Raw genomic sequence first — 19,432 nt, 5'->3', positions numbered from 1 at the left:
CTCACATGACTGGAGTACTGTCATGGATGGTTATAAACTGTTCAGGAAGGACAGGCAGGGCACTAAAGGTGGGGGAGTAGCACTGTATGTAAGGGAGCAGTATGACTGCTCAGAGCTCCGGTACGAAACTGCAGAAAAACCTGAGTGTCTCTGGATTAAGTTTAGAAGTGTGAGCAACAAGAGTGATGTAGTGGTGGGAGTCTGCTATAGACCACCGGACCAGGGGGATGAGGTGGATGAGGCTTTCTTCCGGCAGCTCGCAGAAGCTACTAGATCGCACGCCCTGGTTCTCATGGGTGACTTTAATTTTCTTGATATCTGCTGGGAGAGCAATACAGCGGTGCATAGACAATCCAGGAAGTTTTTGGAAAGCGTAGGGGACAATTTCCTGGTGCAAGTGCTAGAGGAGCCAACTAGGGGGGGAGCTTTTCTTGACGTGCTGCTCACAAACCGGGAAGAATTAGTGGGGGAAGCAAAAGTGGATGGGAATCTGGGAGGCAGTGACCATGAGTTGGTTGAGTTCAGGATCCTGACACAGGGAAGAAAGGTAAGCAGCAGGATACGGACCCTGGACTTCAGGAAAGCAGACTTCGACTCCCTCAGGGAACGGATGGGTAGGATCCTCTGGGGGACTAACATGAAGGGGAAAGGAGTCCAGGAGAGCTGGCTGTATTTCAAGGAATCCCTGTTGAGGTTACAGGGACAAACCATCCCGATGTGTTGAAAGAAGAGTAAATATGGCAGGCGACCAGCTTGGCTTAACGGTGAAATCCTAGCGGATCTTAAACATAAAAAAGAAGCTTACAAGAAGTGGAAGGTTGGACATATGACCAGGGAAGAGTATAAAAATATTGCTCGGGCATATAGGAATGAAATCAGGAGGGCCAAATCGCACCTGGAGCTGCAGCTAGCGAGAGATGTCAAGAGTAACAAGAAGAGTTTCTTCAGGTATGTTGGCAACAAGAAGAAAGCCAAGGGAAGTGTGGGCCCCTTACTGAATGAGGGAGGCAACCTAGTGACAGAGGATGTGGAAAAAGCTAATGTACTCAATGCTTTTTTTTGCCTCTGTCTTCACGAACAAGGTCAGCTCCCAGACTGCTGCGCTGGGCATCACAACATGGGGAATAGATGGCCAGCCCTCTGTGGAGAAAGAGGTGGTTAGGGACTATTTAGAAAAGCTGAACGTGCACAAGTCCATGGGGCCGGACGAGTTGCATCCGAGAGTGCTAAAGGAATTGGCGGCTGTGATTGCAGAGCCATTGGCCATTATCTTTGAAAACTCATGGCGAACGGGGGAAGTTCCGGATGACTGGAAAAAGGCTAATGTAGTGCCAATCTTTAAAAAAGGGAAGGAGGAGGATCCTGGGAACTACAGGCCAGTCAGCCTCACCTCAGTCCCTGGAAAAATCATGGAGCAGGTCCTCAAAGAATCAATCCTGAAGCACTTACATGAGAGGAAAGTGATCAGGAACAGTCAGCATGGATTCACCAAGGGAAGGTCATGCCTGACTAATCTAATCACCTTCTATGATGAGATTACTGGTTCTGTGGATGAAGGGAAAGCAGTGGATGTATTGTTTCTTGACTTTAGCAAAGCTTTTGACACGGTCTCCCACAGTATTCTTGTCAGCAAGTTAAAGAAGTATGGGCTGGATGAATGGACGATAAGGTGGGTAGAAAGTTGGCTAGATTGTCGGGCTCAACGGATAGTGATCAATGGCTCCATGTCTAGTTGGCAGCCGGTGTCAAGTGGAGTGCCCCCAGGGTCAGTCCTGGGGCTGATTTTGTTCAATATCTTCATAAATGATCTGGAGGATGGTGTGGATTGCACTCTCAGCAAATTTGCGGATGATACTAAACTGGGAGGAGTGGTAGATACGCTGGAGGGGAGGGATAGGATACAGAAGGACCTAGACAAATTAGAGGATTGGGCCAAAAGAAATCTGATGAGGTTCAATAAGGATAAGTGCAGGGTCCTGCACTTAGGACAGAAGAACCCAATGCACAGCTACAGACTAGGGACCGAATGGCTAGGCAGCAGTTCGGTGGAAAAGGACCTAGGGGTGACAGTGGACGAGAAGCTGGATATGAGTCAGCAGTGTGCCCTTGTTGCCAAGAAGGCCAATGGCATTTTGGGATGTATAAGTAGGGGCATAGAAAGCAGATCAAGGGACGTGATCGTCCCTCTCTATTCGACATTGGTGAGGCCTCATCTGGAGTAGTGTCCAGTTTTGGGCCCCACACTACAAGAAGGATGTGGATAAATTGGAGAGAGTCCAGCGAAGGGCAACAAAAATGATTAGGGGTCTGGAACACATGACTTCTGAGGAGAGGCTGAGGGAACTGGGATTGTTTAGTCTGCAGAAGAGAAGAATGAGGGGGGATTTGATAGCTGCTTTCAACTACCTGAGAGGTGGTTCCAGAGAGGATGGTTCTAGACTATTCTCAGTGGTAGAAGAGGGCAGAACAAGGAGTAATGGTCTCAAGTTGCAGTGGGGGAGGTTTAGGTTGGATATTAGGAAAAACTTTTTCACTAGGAGGGTGGTGAAACACTGGAATGAGTTACCTAGGGAGGTGGTAGAATCTCCTTCCTTAGAAGTTTTTAAGGTCAGGCTTGACAAAGCACTGGCTGGGATGATTTAATTGGGGATTCGTCCTGCTTTAAGCAGGGGGTTGGACTAGATGACCTCCTGAGGTCCCTTCCAACCCTGATATTCTATGATTCTATGAAATGAGGTTAATCCCCTAACCCTACAACCAGCTCCCTGCAGACCCTGTGGGTCTTTGTATCCTTCCACTCCGGGGTGATGGTGGTTATTGCCACTCTGAGGGGAAAGACGCTGAGGAGAGTTCCCCTATGGTATTCATCTAAAAATTCCTGGGACTGGAAGATTGAAGGACTGTCAGCTGGGGAGCAGGAAGTGTCTAACTTACTGTCTCCTTCCCCAGCCCCTCAGGGAGAGGAGGAAAAATCTTTGCTCCGATAAGCCATAAGACCTCTCCACAGCTGACAGGTCTTCTAGAGATGCCGTCAGGCTGCTGGGCCTATTGAGCCTTCCCACTCAGCCATTTTGATCTGTTTTGGGACTTCACAGAGCCCCCATTTGATCTGATGTCATTCCCCTGTGTCCCAATGGCTATATGTGGCATTTGGGAGGTGGAAGGGAACGGGGAGCAGGGGGAGACAAACAGTGCCCCTGAGGAAGAATTTGGTGGCCCCACCATGCTACCTGGCTACCGGGAGAGTCGTGGATAAAGTTGCCTCCCTCCAAACATATGCAAGTCTCCACAGATGGGTTCTACGCCAAGATTTGGCCCATGATTTTTTTAACTTGAGACTGTTTGTTTTATAACTAAGTGTGAGTAACTCAAAATAAACAACCGTAACCAGTTTCACATTCATCAGTCTCTTTGGGCACTGTGCATCAACATAACTTGCTGCCTGAAAGCTGCTCATCTGAAAACAGGAAGCACCGTGAGGGATTATTTTAAATGGGGAAAACAAAGTTGACTTGAGCACAGAGTTCTGTAATTCATTGGGAAAGGCTTAAAATTAAAGTGTTGCAATTTTCAACAGCATGACTGAGCTGGAGAAAGAAATAAACACCTTGAGGAGCGGACTGAGGGCTGTGGAAACTGTAAGTATTATTTACCCACTTAATAGTCCACTCTGATTCCAAGCTTCATAGCATCCATCCTTAGGGAGGCAGGACAGGAAGCCCTTAGCAAAGCTGCTTTTATCTTACTTCCTGGAGATCAGTTTGTCTTTCCTTCCTGCCCTGCATGTGTGCCTGTTCTCTCAAGGCTGCTTCGGGACGGCAGTTACTGTATGCTGGTTATAAATCAGCCAAACGCCGAGTAGATTCACAGGGAGTTGGAGTAAGTTTAGTTATTTGCTGTGTTGACCAAAACCATGAAGAGTACTCAGCTTGCAACTCTAAAACTGCCCGTCATGGAGCCCCCGGATCAGACAGCAGGTCCTCTTGCTTGATCTTGAGCTCACATGAGGCGTGGGAAGGAAATGGTGAACAAATGGACTGAAAGATATCTCCAGGCACGTAGAAGAAGGGGATCTATTGATAGTTGGGTGGCTCTCTACAATTCCATGTATAGATGTAGACAGAGAGTGAGCACCAAAATAATCCTGACCTGGTGACCTGACAGTACATTGAGCCTATAAGTGAGGAGAGGGCACGTTTTGCCGTGCAATTCCTAAGCATCCTGTTGTGCCCAGCTCCCTTCGATGATAGCAACTGCGCCTTGAGCAGTACTGACTGCGTGTGAACATATGTGTGAAAATAATAGCAGTTTGGGGAACTAACTACTGCAAGAAAAGTAATAGGCTTTCTATAGTTTTTCTGATAACTCTTGCATTTGATAGTGTAAAGAGATGGTGGTGGAGTTAAAGCTTCAGTTTTGCCTTTTTTTTTTTTTTTAGGGGAAAGCCCTGCATAAATGAGACCAGGTTGTAGGTTTGATACTGTTGGTTCAGCTTTATTTGATTTCTGCAGAGGCTTGGGGAATGTTGTCAGCCTTAATGTGAAAATTCAAGAGGAACCACTAGAAAACAGCCAACTAGCTATGGAGAACACTGTGTGCCCTTCTGTAGCTTCACGGCAGCAAAATGCTAATCTGGGAAGCTGTGGTTCTGCCAGTACCACTCCTTCGGCAGACAAATTCCAAACAGTTTAGCTGGTTTCAGAGGGGAAATAAAACAGAAAATTGTCCTGTTTATGCAGTCACACCCCAAGGAATTGGGCAGAATAGGAAGAGATAAGAGTCAATTATTGCTCTGGCAAAGCTTTCCGGAAAGGTAGTCTTAGAATGAGGCCTGCCACCTCTGGGTGTGTTTTGCCATGCATCACTTCTGCTCAGTGTACCTGCTCTGAGTAAAGAGGATGTGTCCCTAGTCTCTGTTTGCCAGAAGCTGGGAGTGGGCATTGGGATGGATCACTTGATGATTACTTGTTCTGTTCATTCCCTCTGAAGCACTTGGCATTGGCCACTGTCAGAAGACAGGATATTGGGCCAGATGGACCTTTGCTCTGACCCGGTATGCCTGTTCTTATGTTCTCATGTATTTCGACACCCTGCTTTCTCGCAAGAACAGAGAGTCAGTGTCACATCTTTGTGACACCTAGCTCCTTGGGTTTATTGTCAGACCATCTAGTAAAGTAATTGAAGTCTTACCTGTGTTATAGCTTCTACATGGGGAAAGAGACTTGCAAAGCGTGGTTTAAGATAGGATAAATTTGGGGTTTGTTAAATATGCTCAATCCTATGTCCCTTTTTAAACAGACACTGACCAGAATTAAATTTATTTCCTTAAGGAACTGGAATACCAGAAATCGCAGCTCTCTCAGCCTGGAGACAAGTTTGTGTCGGTGGTCAGCCAGTTCATCACGTTAGCCAGCTTTGGCTTCTCCGACGTTGAAGATCTTCTGATGGAAGCTAAAGAACTGGTAAGATCCCTGGTATAATCCATAGGGAATTACTTTAGAGGGGAGTGGTTCGGTATTAAAGGATCTTCTGACATTGTGTCATATGTCCATAGATCTACCCCAAAGGATAGAAACAATAGATCAACTACTCGCATTAGATTTTTATCAAAAAAAACCTTCCCTCAAACTCAGTGGTGGTTTTTTTTTTTTGTTTAAGAACTTGAACAGTTGAGCATTTCAAAGTCAGAAACACTGTTGCTGGATGCTGTGGTAAGTGGTCTCCTACAAAGATTGAGGATAGTGAGCAGGCATGCTATTGTATCTAGTGATTGATTGATTAGCAGAAAATACAGCCAGTACATACACCAATACGTGTGATCAATTGCAAACAGAAAAGACACACTCCCTGAAAGTGACATAACCTCACTCTTCTATTCTGAGACCTGTGTGGCTGACCCTGCTATCTCCGGAGAAAGAGAGGACTAACCCAGTGATGACTGAAGCCTTTCTCAAATCCTGCAGTTTATGGGCTCGTCTGCCCTAGAGCACTTTGTGTTTCAGTCGGTGTCACTACTAGCAGAGTGCGCGCATGTGCACACAAATACACACCCCCACACACCGCCACACACACCCTTCCGCCTGCCCATAAATGCCCTCCAGGCATGGCCCTCAGATATCTTCTCCCCAACTCCAGCACCACAGGTCTTCAGCCCTCCTCCCGCCCCATCTGACCATGTCCTCTGACCGTCTCCCCCCGTACCACTCCACTCCATAGAAATGCCACCTCCACTCCTGATCTGCAGGGTGCAGAGTGGGGTTGTGGGATTCTCAGCCAGCAGGTCTCTGAAGTTCCCTGGCTGAGGGAATGATTGAAGGTGGGACCTGTCGGCAGTCACAGCCCCATGGGCCGCATCCATGCTGGCGCTCAGCAGATTGAGCTGCAGTGGGCACTCACCCGTACCAGCTATCAGGGTAACTTAATGCTGCCCTTTGGCCAATCAGCTGGTACACTCTTATGTATAGACGCAAGGTGCATTTCAGTCAGTGGAGATGCTCCAGTTGACGGCTCGCTCTAGTGTCGACAAGTCCTAAGTGTCACTCAAGGCCTGCTCTAAAACAGCTGAGCTGCTGCTTCGACAGCTGTTAGACAGTGCAGCAGCCAGGCAGTGGGCCCCGCGTTGTGTTCAGTTTATGTGATGCCCACCTTTAAAAGGCTCCTCTGGGTTTGAGTCTCGTTATCGCTATTTTTGGGGACGTTGGGTCAATCTTCTGGAAAGTTCCGGGTGGTAGGAGGGTAACGTTTTCAGAATTGCCTAAGACTTTGCCCTGCAGTTCGGACTAAGGGGTGTGAATTGCAGAACGTACTAGTTGTGCTGTGCTGTACCTCCCCTGTGTGGACGCTGAGGGTGCAAGGCACCTAGATCGTGTGAACATTGTCCTCTTTTCAATGGGACTATGTTAGCGCAAGGTAGGTACCTTGTAGCTTGTGCCCTCAATGCCCACAGAGGGGAGTAACAGCGCAACACACTGGTGTGTGATGCAATTCACACCCCTGTAAGCACTTCAGTTCCTAAGTCTCATTGAAAGTCAATGGGACTTACCTTTAAAAATCTGGCCCTTTATAGTCTATTTAGGGGCTAAAAGGTGAGGATAGGTGTCTAGTGGGATTTTCAAAAGCAGTGCCTAGCTGCCATTGACTTCAATGGGAATCAGTCACATGGGTGCTTTGGAAAATTCCACTAGGCACCTATTTGTATCTTTAGGCCCCTAAATACCTTTTAAAATCTGGTCCTTAATATTCTAAGTTCCACTGACTTTCAATGAGACTTAGGAAGTGGCTAAGTCTCTTTTGAAAATAAGTGCATTTAGGCACTTTCAAAAATGTTACCCGTAATCTTTATCCTTACTTAGCAGAGTGGAAACAAAAGTAACTAGTAAATGGTTTTTTTTGTTCGAGTTTTTTTTAAAACTCGATAGTCTCAAAAACGTACAATCACAATTTTAACAAGCTTTAGACGCGCGCGCTCTCTCTCTCTCTCTGCCTTGCCTTTCCTTCTCCCAAGCTGCAAATAAGTGCAAGGAACGTCGGTCCAAAGGATAACTTCTATCAGTTTTAAAGAAACTTAGAAGCAGGGGCTTATAATGGAAGTCTTGCGTCAACCTTAGCTGCAGTGTTGCTATAATCACATTAATTGTCCATGAATGGTACTATAGGTCTTGCAAACTCCTACTCCTCTAACTGGTGTAGTTTCTAAGCTGAATAATAAATGCCTTTTAAAAGCTTCACTAACACATTTGGTTTTAATATTGAACCATGTGGCAACAATAAATAATACCCCCAAAAAATACTTCAAAGAAAACTTAAAAGTGCAAGTTTCCTGCCCCTGCCGTGTCTACTATTAGTTTTATGTCTTCAGTCTTTGGCACCACAATATTTTGCTTCCTTGTTTTTACTACTGCTTAGTTAATAAAACCGAGTTAGGTAATAAAGGATGTTAAGCAGAAACAGGAGTGTAAAATTTCTTACATGATTTAAAAAAGGGGCATTTAAAGGAACAGCCAACTGGAAAATCTTCTCTTAAAAGCCATCACTTAATGAGCAGAAGACAAAGTATGACTTTTTTTTTCTTTCGGTAAACTGAGACTAGAATTAATAGATAATCATTTCCCCTTTAATTCCATGTGCCATCAAATACCACCTTAAATATTATTCTGGTTATCTGTCAGGCAGATAGTTTTCAGGAAAGGATTTTATTGGTTCAGTGGATTCTCTCACTAGCTTACTAAACTAGTCCTTCCTGTTCTTTCCCCAGTTTACCAAGGCAGTGAAGTACTTTGGGGAAGACTCGAGCAAAATGCAGCCAGATGAGTTCTTTGGGATCTTTGATCAGTTTCTTCAAGCTGTGACTGAGGCCAAGCAGGAGAACGAAAACCTGAGGAAAAGGAAGGAGGAGGAGGAGCGTCGGGCACGCATGGAAGCACAGGTTAGAAGAAAACCTGCTCGCTACAATCTTTAGTGTTCGTACTGTAGGCCTGGTTGAGTCAATGTCTGCGTGTGCATCAGGATGCTAGACAGGGAGGAGAAGGGTGGGGAGGAACTGAGACGGGGACTGTTTCATTAGCATGTACTCAGAAATGTAGGATTCATTTCAGTCCTCAGGGCGAGTGTGGGGTGGGACTTTGGAAGTTCTGCATCTTGACCTAATTCTGCTGCCTTTGACATGGATGGTGGAACTTCCAGTGACTTCAATGGGAACAGTTAAGCCTATGCTGAGAACTTTTGGAAATCCCACCTGGAACCACCTAGGTCCGTCTCTTCCCCTTGAGAGGAAGGATGGTCTTGTGAAGAGTGCACTGGACTGGGATGTAGAAGACCTGGGTCCAGCCTATCCAGCTGTGCCCCGGACTGCCTGTGATCTCGGACAAGTCATTTCATCTCTCTGAGTCTGTTTCCAAGCTGTAAAATGGGGATAAGACTGACTTGATTTCTCCCACCTTAGTGTGTCTTGTCTGTTTAGACTGTGAGGTCTCCAGGAAAGCCCCTCCCCCCCCACCTAAATCAACAAGGATGGTTAGCTTTATAGAGCAGGGAATCTCTCTCTCTGTGCATGTGCAGCCCACGGGACAATGGTGCCTCCATCTCAGGTGGGTCCTCTAAGTGCAACTGTAATACAAATAGTACATGCTGCTAATTGCTTCTCTTCAAAGCATAATCAATTTTGCTCCAGGCAGCAGAGTCAAAAGGGACCTGTGGCTTTTAAGATAACCATAGATTGCAGTCCAATACAGGTCCCTAATGACTTCAGATCAGGCACAACTATTTTGCCTTTGGAAACTGTGTGAGCCAGGACGGAAGTGAAATCTTGCATTAAGCCAGATGTTTCATAGATTCGAAGGCCAGAAGGGACCATTGTGATCATCTAGTCTGACCTCCTGTATGATACAGGCCCCAGAACTTCCTCAAAATAATTCCTAGAGCAGAGCTTTTAAGAAAAACCTCCATGCTTGATTTAAAAATTGTTAGTGATGGAGAATCTAGCACAACCCTCAGTAAATTGTTCAGTGGTTAATTACTCCCACCGTTAAAAAGTTCTGTCTTATATCCAGTCTCAATTTGCCTAGTTTCAACTTCAAGCCATTGGATCATGTTAGACCTTTTTCTGCTAGACGGAAGAGCCCATTAAATATTCGTTCCCCTTATAGGTCCTCATAGACTGTAATCAAGTCACCCCTTAGCTTTCTTTTCATTAAGCTAACTAGATTGAGCTCTTTGAGTCTATCACTGTAAGGCATGTTTTCTATTCCTTGAATCATTCTTGAGGCTCTTCTCTGAGCCCTCTCCAATGTATCAACATCCTTCTCGAATTGTGGGTACCAACGCTGGACACAGTATTCCAGCAGCCGTTGTACCAGTGTCAAATACAGACGCTCTCTGCTACTACTCAAAATTCCCCTGTTTATGCATCTCAGGATCACATGAGCTCTTTTGGCCACAGTATCACAGTGCGAGCTGGGGGCATGGATCAGCCTTAACGTCACACTCCCCATCAGTGGCCTGGCCGAGCAAGCTAACGATCTAACCAGACACCCAACCAGTGGTGAATCCTGGTCACGTGCTGCCTGAGGCATGTTGCACATACACTAAGAAGAAGTGGGAGCTCGTGTTCAGCTGATTATCCAACACGAGCCCTAAATCTTTTTCAGAGTCACCTTATGAGAGTCCTGGCGGCTGCAGTTTCCTGCTGTGGACAAGTCACCATCTCAGTAGGCAGGCAACGCTGCAGACTCAGTTTTTCAGTATGTGGCCTCTCATGATCTGATGGGAAAAAGGAGCCAAGTTCATTGGGGTGCTCAACTCCACATAGCTTATCGAGCTTGCCCCAAGGATAAGTTTGGCCCCACTGTGTTCAGTTCTGATAACTGGTATAAAGGTTTTGATAGTCACTATGGCGTGCCTGAGCAGAGGTGCCGGAGCCTCTTTCATAGGAGAGAAGGACAAAACCGGGATTGTTCTCCCAAAAGCAACGCCAGCGGTGTGATGTTGCTGCACTGTGCATAGGAAGCACGCCATTTTACCACAGTCACTGTCCTGGAATCCCACCGATATACGTAGCTGCTAAGCAGCGACCAAAATAGATAACGACGTCTACTGGCCAGCTGTCGAACATACACTGGTTCTGGGGCACTTGTGATGGTGTTTTTAAGTAAAGGATGAGATCGCTGTGGAGTGGGGGTCCGTCACACAAAGGCTGCTCCCTGCTAGTGCCCTAAGGGGCTTAGATCACCCCAAATAGGCTGGGGACAAATGGGGCTGTGGCCTTTGTCTTCTGTCTCCATCCCTGCCCCTTGTATTCAGCCAGCATTGCCAGGCCTGGCTGAAAACACCAAAAGAATTTCATCAATTTTTCTCTTATTTCCTTCCTCCCATTGAAATATGTAAAAGTGTGTCTCTGACTAGCTCGATCACTGATCTGAACATGAGGGAATGTTAGTTGAATTTTTCCTTTTAATTTTTTGAATGGGGTTTTTTTTCCAATACTGAAATCCAGAAAATCTCAATGTTTTGGCCAGGCCAGGCACGGACAGGGGCGTGCGCTGCTGCCCCCAAAGGGTGTGTTGTGCGGAGGGCCCGCTTCCCGTGCACACTGTGGGGGCACAGCACACATGCACTGCAGACCCGGGGGCTCCCGAAAGTGCTGCTAGACCAGGGGTGGCCAACCTGCGGCTCTGGAGCCCCGTGCGGCTCTTCAGAAGTTTAACTTGCGGCTCCTCGTCTAGGCACCAACTCCGGGGCTGGAGCTACAAGCGCCAACTTTCCAGTGTGTGGGGGGGTGCTCACGGCTCAACCCCGGGCCCTGCCCCCACTCCACCTTTTCCTGCTCCCTCCCCTGAGCCTGCTGGGCCCTCGCTCCTCCTGCACGCCACGAAACAGCTGATCGGGTGGTGCGGGGAGGAAGGAAGGGGGAGGTGCTGATCGGCAGGGTTGCCGGTGAGAGGGAGGCGCTGGGGGCGGGTGGGAGCTGATGGGGGGCTGCTGAGGTATTACTGTGGCTCTTTAGGGGCGATGTACATTGGTAAATGCTGGCTCCTTCTCAGCCTCAGGTTGGCCACCCCTGTGCTAGAGCAACATAGCTCTAGTCACAGCGGTACCTGAAGGCTTATTACACCAGCAGGTTGTCCTGCTTTAACCGTGTCGGCACAGTTAAAGCAATACGGCCCCGTACTCTGGATTCAGGTATACTGGGATGTCTGTGCTTTATGCTGCTATTGCTTTCCGGTTTGAGAGGGAGAATAAGTAGGCCAGTCAGTCACCTCTGTACTAACATAACTGCATCCATTCACGTGGTTGTAGCAATATAGCCATTTCGATTTAAAAAGAAAATCACACCCCGGTCCACAGAGGGAGGATGGTAAATTACTTAAATGTAGACCAGGCCAAAAACCGAAAACAAGGCCTTAAATTATATACATCAGGGTCCTTTCGGGTCAATGTGTTACAAAAAATGAGCTGGATTATTTTTCTTCTTGGTTCCCCCCCCAGCTGAAAGAACAGCGCGAGCGGGAGCGCAAGGCCAGAAAGGCGAAAGAAAACAGTGAGGAAGGTGGGGAGTTTGACGACCTCGTTTCGGCTTTACGGTCAGGTGAAGTCTTTGACAAAGACCTTTCGAAACTGAAACGGAATCGCAAGCGCATCACCAACCAGCTGATGGACAGCAGCCGCGAGAGGCCGGTCACCAAACTCAACTTCTGATCCTTTGGTTTTGTAAACATTTTTTTAGAAAACTGATTAGCAGTCTTTTTGAAGTGGCTAGGATTTTTCATTATACTGCCTTGTAATTCAAACCGAAACAGTGGCACACTCTTTCTGTGTGTGTGTGTGTGTGTGTGTGTTGTGTATATAAAAAGTCTGGTTGTTGGTATGTATGGAGAATATAAGTGTCTGTATGTCTCTGTCAAGCAGGACAGTGTATATATGTGTGCCACACAAACACGTATATAGACACTGGTGACTGAGTGCAAATTCCATTTTCTTTCCTTCAACCACATTGTTCAAAAAGTAGTTATTCTGGTGCACAAGCACAACATTGTGTCTCCTGAGAAAGAGATGACAAAAACATTCCTTGTAGTAAACAAAGGCATTGAGAAATATTTTCTACTTGGTCTCCCTTTGGAATTTTTTATCTTGGTGTAACTGGTGTCGGAGAGCACAGAGAGAAACAAAAATGGCACTGCTATCCTAACCATTGGTGCTGAGGTGTCATCACGGACTGCTGGGGATCAGCCTGGAGACCGCAGTGGTGGTGTAAGAATACAGTTATGGAAAGCCTTGCACACAGTCTGAAGTGTGTTTAAAAAAAAAAAAAGTCAAGTGGAAACAATCCATTTTATTATTATTCAAGACTTGAACATCTGTGCTCTTGTGCGGGTTCCAGGTAGTTCCGTACTGTACACTCTCTTGATAATCCCTTTTCAGTTGTTTTTGGGAAGCACTGTACTTCTCTTTCCACAACCCTTGCTCTTGATGAAGACAGATTATCACAGTGTGCTTATTGCTATAACAATACATAGACATAGTTCTAACTTGACAGCGTTTTCTTGCCCATGACAAATAGGAAGCGGGGGAGGGAGGGGCTCTCTGCTGAGACAAAGAGCATCAACTTTGTGTTGTCATTCCCCCCCCCCTTCCCTCCCCCCATTTTTCTATTCAGTGGGACAAACTGTATCCTCTGTAAGGCCAGGTCTGCGCTAAAAAGTTAAGTCAACCGAACTATGTCGCTCAGGGGTGTGAAAAATCTCCTGAGCGATGTAGTTAAGCCGACCTAACCCCTGGTGCGGACGGTGCTAGGTCAATGGAAGAATTCTTCTGTTGGCCTAGCAGCCTTCTCTCGAGGAGATAGACGACCTACAGTGACGGTAGTCGTAGCGGGTGTCTACACTGAAGCACTACAGCAGCGCAGCATGCGGTTATGCTGCTGTAGCTTTTCTAGTGTAGACGTAACCTAAATGTAGGTCAGAACTGAAGGTCATTTAAACCAATGCACAAAGGACTTGATCTGAAACCCATTGTGTCGATGGACAGGCCCCCATTGACTTCAGTGGGCTTTGAACCGGGCCGCTTGTTTTTAACAGACATACAGTAGCAATGATGCCAAGAAATATTTCTCTCTTAACAATGTACTTTTTCAAGTGGTTTGCTGTTTATATTGTCATTAAAATTTGTTAGCAAAACTACCTGTAAAATGTCAGTCCAAAAAAACCCCAAAGCTCAGGGAGTAAAATAGTAACAAGTAATAAATACATAAATTTAAAAAAAAAAATTAAAAAATTGGAAAATAAAAAGTAAATGCCATTAACCTAGTAACACTTAATATTCTTAAATTATACAGAATATATGGAAGACTGTTACTTTTTGCTTTTATTTATTTGTGATGGTTTTATTTTTTTTAAACCAACAAACTTTTATACCATCAATATTCTTATCTTTTTGTTTTTTGTTCTTTTTCCTGTGGAGAGATTAGTTTGTCCCTGTTGTACTAGATATTAACACTATTCGAAATAAGTTTTTCATGTAATGGGTATTATCGGTGGGATTGGGATGTCATTTTTCCTATATGTACTGTATAGCAAATGTGCTGTTTAACCTAATTATATAAAAATATGGTTCTTAGCACCTAGAGCCAGCCCGGGGTCTCTGTGCTTTCTGAAAGCTGTGAAGTATCACTCTAAAAAGAGTTATCAAGAACGGTGGTCTTACAATATTTGTTTTTCCTCATTGCAACGTTCGACACACTGTAAGTATAAAAAAAAGTGTATAAAGCAGTAATAAATATAAAGTTATGGCTCAGTAAAGTCCTGCACCTCCTATCAAAGCAACTGCGAAACCTGCAAATTTTCAAAGATTGGGAGTGAAGCACTTTGTTTTAAGAAGAAGAAGAAGGGAAAAAAATGTTTAATGGTGATCCTTGTTCCTTAACTAAAGTGCCTCTATTTATATTTTCTATTTATGGCTTAAGAAATTTGGGCTGACACAATTTAGGGAACGGACTCTCTTTGGTGGGTGGGGGAGTCTCATGTCTGATGATCTGAGGAATGGTCAGTTAATTGTTTAGCTAGAATAATGCGTTTTGAAAAGGCCTCCAGCCCTGCATTGGGATCCCGCTTCCGCAGCCTGTGTAGCCAGGAGGTGCTCTCAGGCTTCACCCTGTGGGATTCCAGTGGAGGCTCAGGAGCTTAGTTGCCCTTCCAGATCATTCTTGTTTTCCGTTAGCCTGGTTATTGGGCTGCGTTTGCTATTTAGTTTTCTTTCCAAACAAAAGGCCGTGTGCAGGTAATTTCATGTGCCATTGCTGAAAACTACTTTTAAACAGGTGCTGGTGTCGGTAGCCACTCTTCTCTTGGATGTGTATTTTACAGATTTTTTTTTTTAATAATGCCAAAAAGGAAAAAATTACTTGTGAACTGAAGTATATGTCATGGACCTTCGTAGCTTAATAGTCAACCAAGTTAGGTGCAAGAATGTTAGTAGTTTAGCTGCCAGGAAATGCTGTGTATGTTATGAGACTGTACATTTTTTAAGATGGCAATATGCAATAAAGCAAAAGAATTGCATTGAGTGTACATCCACGGAGCCCACGAGTTATTTTTCAAGCCGCCTTGTAGAGCAGCCACTCCTGTGTGTCCTCAGAAGAAAGTGAAGCAGCCTATTTTGGATAGTTTCGAGTAGGCTGCCGATCCCTAAGGACAGATGAAACAAAAAACGTGTTGGGTTTTTTTAAATGAGTTCACAAAGGGCCAGATTCTAGTCTGTCTGTTGCCAGTGTAAGCCTGGAGTATCAACCTGTGTGCTGGTACAGTCTGCATATTGAGCACCTCACAGCCAGTGAATTCACTCTGGTGGCACCCCTGAAAGGGAAGGAATTTTTGTTCCTCAGCGAAATAGAGACAGTAGATTAAAAGCAAAGCTTTCCAAAAGCACTTAACTGACTCAAGAGTCTGAAAGTCAATGGGACTTAGACTCCTGAGTCAGGTAAGCCCTTTTGCCCTAAGTGACTCACCCCGGGTCGCTCAGGAAGTCTGTGGCAGTCGGGAATGGAGCCCAGAGTGAAGGAGGTGCTGCAGTTTAACAGAGCCTGGCCCAAGGCAGAGCAATAAAGTGAGGAGGGAGAGATCTACTCTTCGCTGTGGAGCAGAGGGGGTCTGAGGGAGGGGGAGAGCAATGAGGTTGGTCAGATTGGGGTATCTGAAGGGCAGGGAGATGAAAACATGGATGGGAGGGGAATAGCATAGACATGGGTAGGGTGGGAGGAACAGAAAGGGGAGAACAGGGCTACCTGAGCAGGGAACAGCTAAGTGAGGGGCTGGGGGGAGAAATGTATTTTTGCCTAGTGCCCTTGTGTGATCAAAAGGGCAGGTCAGCCGCTGGTTGCAGTCCGACCGGGCGCGGAGTCCGTGTGAAGTGTCTGCACCACTCACGCCCAGCTGTGTGAGTTGACATGGGACATAAGTGGTGCGTCGACCTCCTGCCATTGCTCTGCACAGAGCTGAGTGAGACCAGATTCCCGTGTGCAGAGACCAATTTCAGACGTTCCTGCAGGACCAATTGTGCATCCAGCCCCCACCCCTCCTGTTCAGAAGAGATTGCGGGCGGGGGAGGGCTTGGGAGAGGAGGTTGCTGTGTCGGTTAACTGGGGCCCGTGGCGAAGGCATTGCCGCCGAAGAGGATGCAGCAGTCAGCACTGTGCTTGTTTACTAACGCGCGCCGTGACCATGAATGGAAAAGGGTGTCTTTGTTTCTGAGGCACAATCATTTATATGTATCCTCTTCCTAACCTTTGAAACTGTCTCTTGTGATTATTGAATTCCTTATGCCTGGATCCGGGGAACAGCGAGTCCCTGCGGATGCCCTTGGGTCTGGTGCCACGAAGGAGACAGGGCTGGGCAATACTGAGCAGACATTGCTGGCTGGGTACCAATCGCAGCCAAGCAGAGCGGTGAGTTGTGGCACCTGCCATGTTTCTGATCACACTGGTCTAGCCCATCTGCTGATCCTAGTGCTTTTGTTTCTGGAAATCTTTAGAGCATAAGAACAGCTGGACCCACAGTCCGTCTAGCCCGGTATCCTGTCTTCCGACAGCAGCCGGTGCCAAATGCGTCAGGGGGAATGAACAGAACAGCGCAACTGTGTCTCCTCCATCCCTGGTCACTCAGCCCCCAGCTTCTGGCAGTCAGAGGTTTTGGGACACCTGGGTCTCTGACCACCTTGGCTAATAGCCATTGACAGATCTATCCTCCATGAACTTTAATTTTCTTTTCTCAGGCAGCCACCCTGTGACCTACTTCAGGCAAACGGCTCACTGGCTGCATGGGGCGGGGGAGGTGAGAGGGCTCAGGAATCCTCATCCCCCGCCCCCCCCATCTCCTTCTGTCTCTGAAGTGCAGATACAAGACAGAATCCCAACGTAGCGGCTCCTTGAACAGCAGCCCGGGCCCAGCGGGTGTAGCCAGAGGTGCGCTGTGGCCCTGGTCCCAGCATGCTTATTGCCATGCGGCAGCAGAGTCCAGCTGGGAGTGGAGCAGAGGGGCACTGATTCACAATGATCCTGTTTGAAGCAGGGGCAATAGCACTTCCCTAGATGGCCCCTGCGTAGGTAGAATGGCCCTGGAATGTTCTGCTCAGCTGTTGCCACTCCTGCCAATGGCTCCGGGTGGCAAGGCAGCATTTTGTGCTCCAGGCCAAGGAGCCCCCTTGGGACTGCAGGGAGCAAGAGAGATCAGCCTCTCCTTTATTGCCTCTGGGCTGAGGGTGGGGAGATCTGCATGTTGCACTTCAGCCGGCTTGTGAATAAATATCCACCGCAGAACCCACCCACCTAGGGCCTAGCTCACTGGGAAATTAGACCTTATCTTCTCCCTCACCAGATGACAGCAGGATAACAAACGTTTTCAAGAGAAGTCACTGTGCTGGGCACTACACAGCGTGTCCCATGAGCTGTCTCTTCCACGAACTCCGAATGGCTAAACAAAAATCGATTCTTAAAAGAAGGCTGGAACTAGGTGACTTTCCCCACCAGCTCCAGGCAGGGCTGGATTTAGGCCCAGGCAGTGTGGCTTTGTATTAAGGGGCGCAGTACCTGGAGTCATGGGAGTGTCAGAAGCTCAGATTTAAAAATAAAAAGGAAATCTCTGGCCGTCATGTCTGTAAAGAAAAGCCTGGCACTGCGAGCCGAGTGTAACTAACGCTGCTGTGCCTGAGGCCAGCCTGAAGCAATCGGTCCCAGAGGTGTGCATTGCCCCATTCATCTCTCCTGGGTGTTCAGGCTAAGCCCCGCTGCTTTGGGGGGTGAGCGTACCACTCTACCCCAGCAGGCTCTACCCCCCCCCCCCCGACCGTGGAAAGGCGAGTGGAGGAGGCGTTCGCTGCTCAGCAGCACAAAGACCATGTGAAAAATGCCAGTCAGCGAGTTGCAGAGGAAAAGGTCTCACGTGCTCTTTGGCCTTCTCCGTGCTTTTCATCCTTTCAAAACCAAATTGTTACCATGGCAGCAAGTGACTGACGTGAACCATTGTCTAACATTTTTACTTTCTTTCCCCTTAACTCTGAGTCAATTGTCTTTTTATCCTTTCACAACTTACCTGTCTCTGGGTTGGTTGGTTGTAAACCAGTGCCCGGACTGAATTTTTCTTTCCTCTGGTCAGCCTCAGTCAGGGCATTAGTTTGGTTGGGAAAAATTCCCAATAAGCATGAAAAGTGCGTGTGCTGAGGGGCAAGAGCGGTGTCCAGCGACGTGGGGGAGGCTGGTGCCCAAGAGAAGCTCTGTGTTTCACTGAAGTGAAGTCACAGCTTTTGTTTCAGAGCTATAAAGGGAGCTAAAATCCAGGGCAAAGCTTATTTCTACAGCACTTTTCCCCCAGGGGCTAGTGAATTCCATACTGGAGCACAGTGATTATTTGCAGTATTAATGCTTAAAATACATGTTTTATCAGATCAATTATTTAACTCCCTTGAGGGTCAGGGAATATTAAGTGCCACAGACTGGCTTCAGGACAGCACTTAAGCATGTGCATAAAGTTGAACACATAATGAACACCTAGCTTGTCATTAGTAGAGCTCCAAGCACTTTACAAAGAAAAGCAGTATCATTATCCCCATTTTACAGATGGGGAAACTGAGGTACAGGAATGTTCAAATGACTCGTCTCTTGGGTGAGGTGGAGCTAGAGCCGAGGTCTCCTGAGCACCAGGCCAGTGCTCTACCCACTAGGCCATGCTGGCTCTCTTGGGTTTAAGTATTCTCGCATGCTTTTCTGAATCAGGGTCTAAATAAGGGCTCCTCTTTATAATACACAATGGGAGTCACCCTAAAGTGAAGTCATTTGACCTCTCTTCTATCTAATGCAGGGTAGGAGGTGCAGTATCCACTCTCTTCATATGGCTCCTTGGACAGAACCTGGTTCCCTGCCTTCTGCTAGAATAGCCATGCCATAGCGCTTCTGGACATGATGGGGGAGGGGGTTGGCGAAGAAGGTAAAGCAGTGAGCCGACCTAGCTAGTCCAGACTAGGCCGAGTCCTAAGGCTTTCACTGTGATGTTTCCTATGAGGCCCATGCAAAGCAGTTACAGCTGCAGTGGCTGTTTCAGCTCTGGGAGAGCCACCAGCTATCTTACTAGCCTCTGAGATGTTCATGTTGGATTATGTTGTCCCCTAGCAGCCCTATGTTTTCCTCTGATGCTAAGTAACTGTGCGGGTATTAATCTAGGGAGCTAGACGAAATACCTGGTTAATGCACCGCGATGGCAACGGGGTGGATTACTTGAGAATTACCTGTTCTGTTCATTCCCTCTGGGCACCTGGCATTGGCCACTGTCAGCAGCCAGGATACTGGTCTAGATGGACCTTTGGTCTGACCCAGTATGGACGTCCTTATGTTCTTATGATCCCCTTCTGACAACAAAAATTACTACATGACCCCAGGAGGGGGGAACTGAAATCT

The 19,432-nt window shown here is 46.9% G+C and overlaps 1 protein-coding gene across 3 annotated transcripts in view; it reads left to right on the top strand.

The window, feature by feature from the left end:
• The window catches only part of DAAM1 (dishevelled associated activator of morphogenesis 1), a 185,509-nt gene extending 170,450 nt beyond the window's left edge, over window positions 1–15,059 (top strand). For all 3 annotated transcript variants that reach the window (XM_073349967.2, XM_073349968.2, XM_073349966.2), the window contains 4 exons: window positions 3,578–3,638; window positions 5,331–5,462; window positions 8,255–8,425; window positions 11,983–15,059. In XM_073349967.2, the coding sequence (XP_073206068.2) occupies window positions 3,578–3,638; window positions 5,331–5,462; window positions 8,255–8,425; window positions 11,983–12,192 (574 nt within the window). In that variant the 3' untranslated portion in view covers window positions 12,193–15,059. The remainder of the gene's footprint in view (window positions 1–3,577; window positions 3,639–5,330; window positions 5,463–8,254; window positions 8,426–11,982) is intronic.
• The last annotated feature ends 4,373 nt before the right edge of the window (window positions 15,060–19,432 follow it).

Source organism: Lepidochelys kempii, chromosome 6 (genome assembly GCF_965140285.1).
Source record: "Lepidochelys kempii isolate rLepKem1 chromosome 6, rLepKem1.hap1, whole genome shotgun sequence".
NCBI classification, from domain to species: domain Eukaryota; kingdom Metazoa; phylum Chordata; order Testudines; family Cheloniidae; genus Lepidochelys; species Lepidochelys kempii.
The sequence above is the reverse complement of the archived record's forward strand: the minus strand, read 5'-3'. Positions and strand labels throughout refer to the sequence as shown.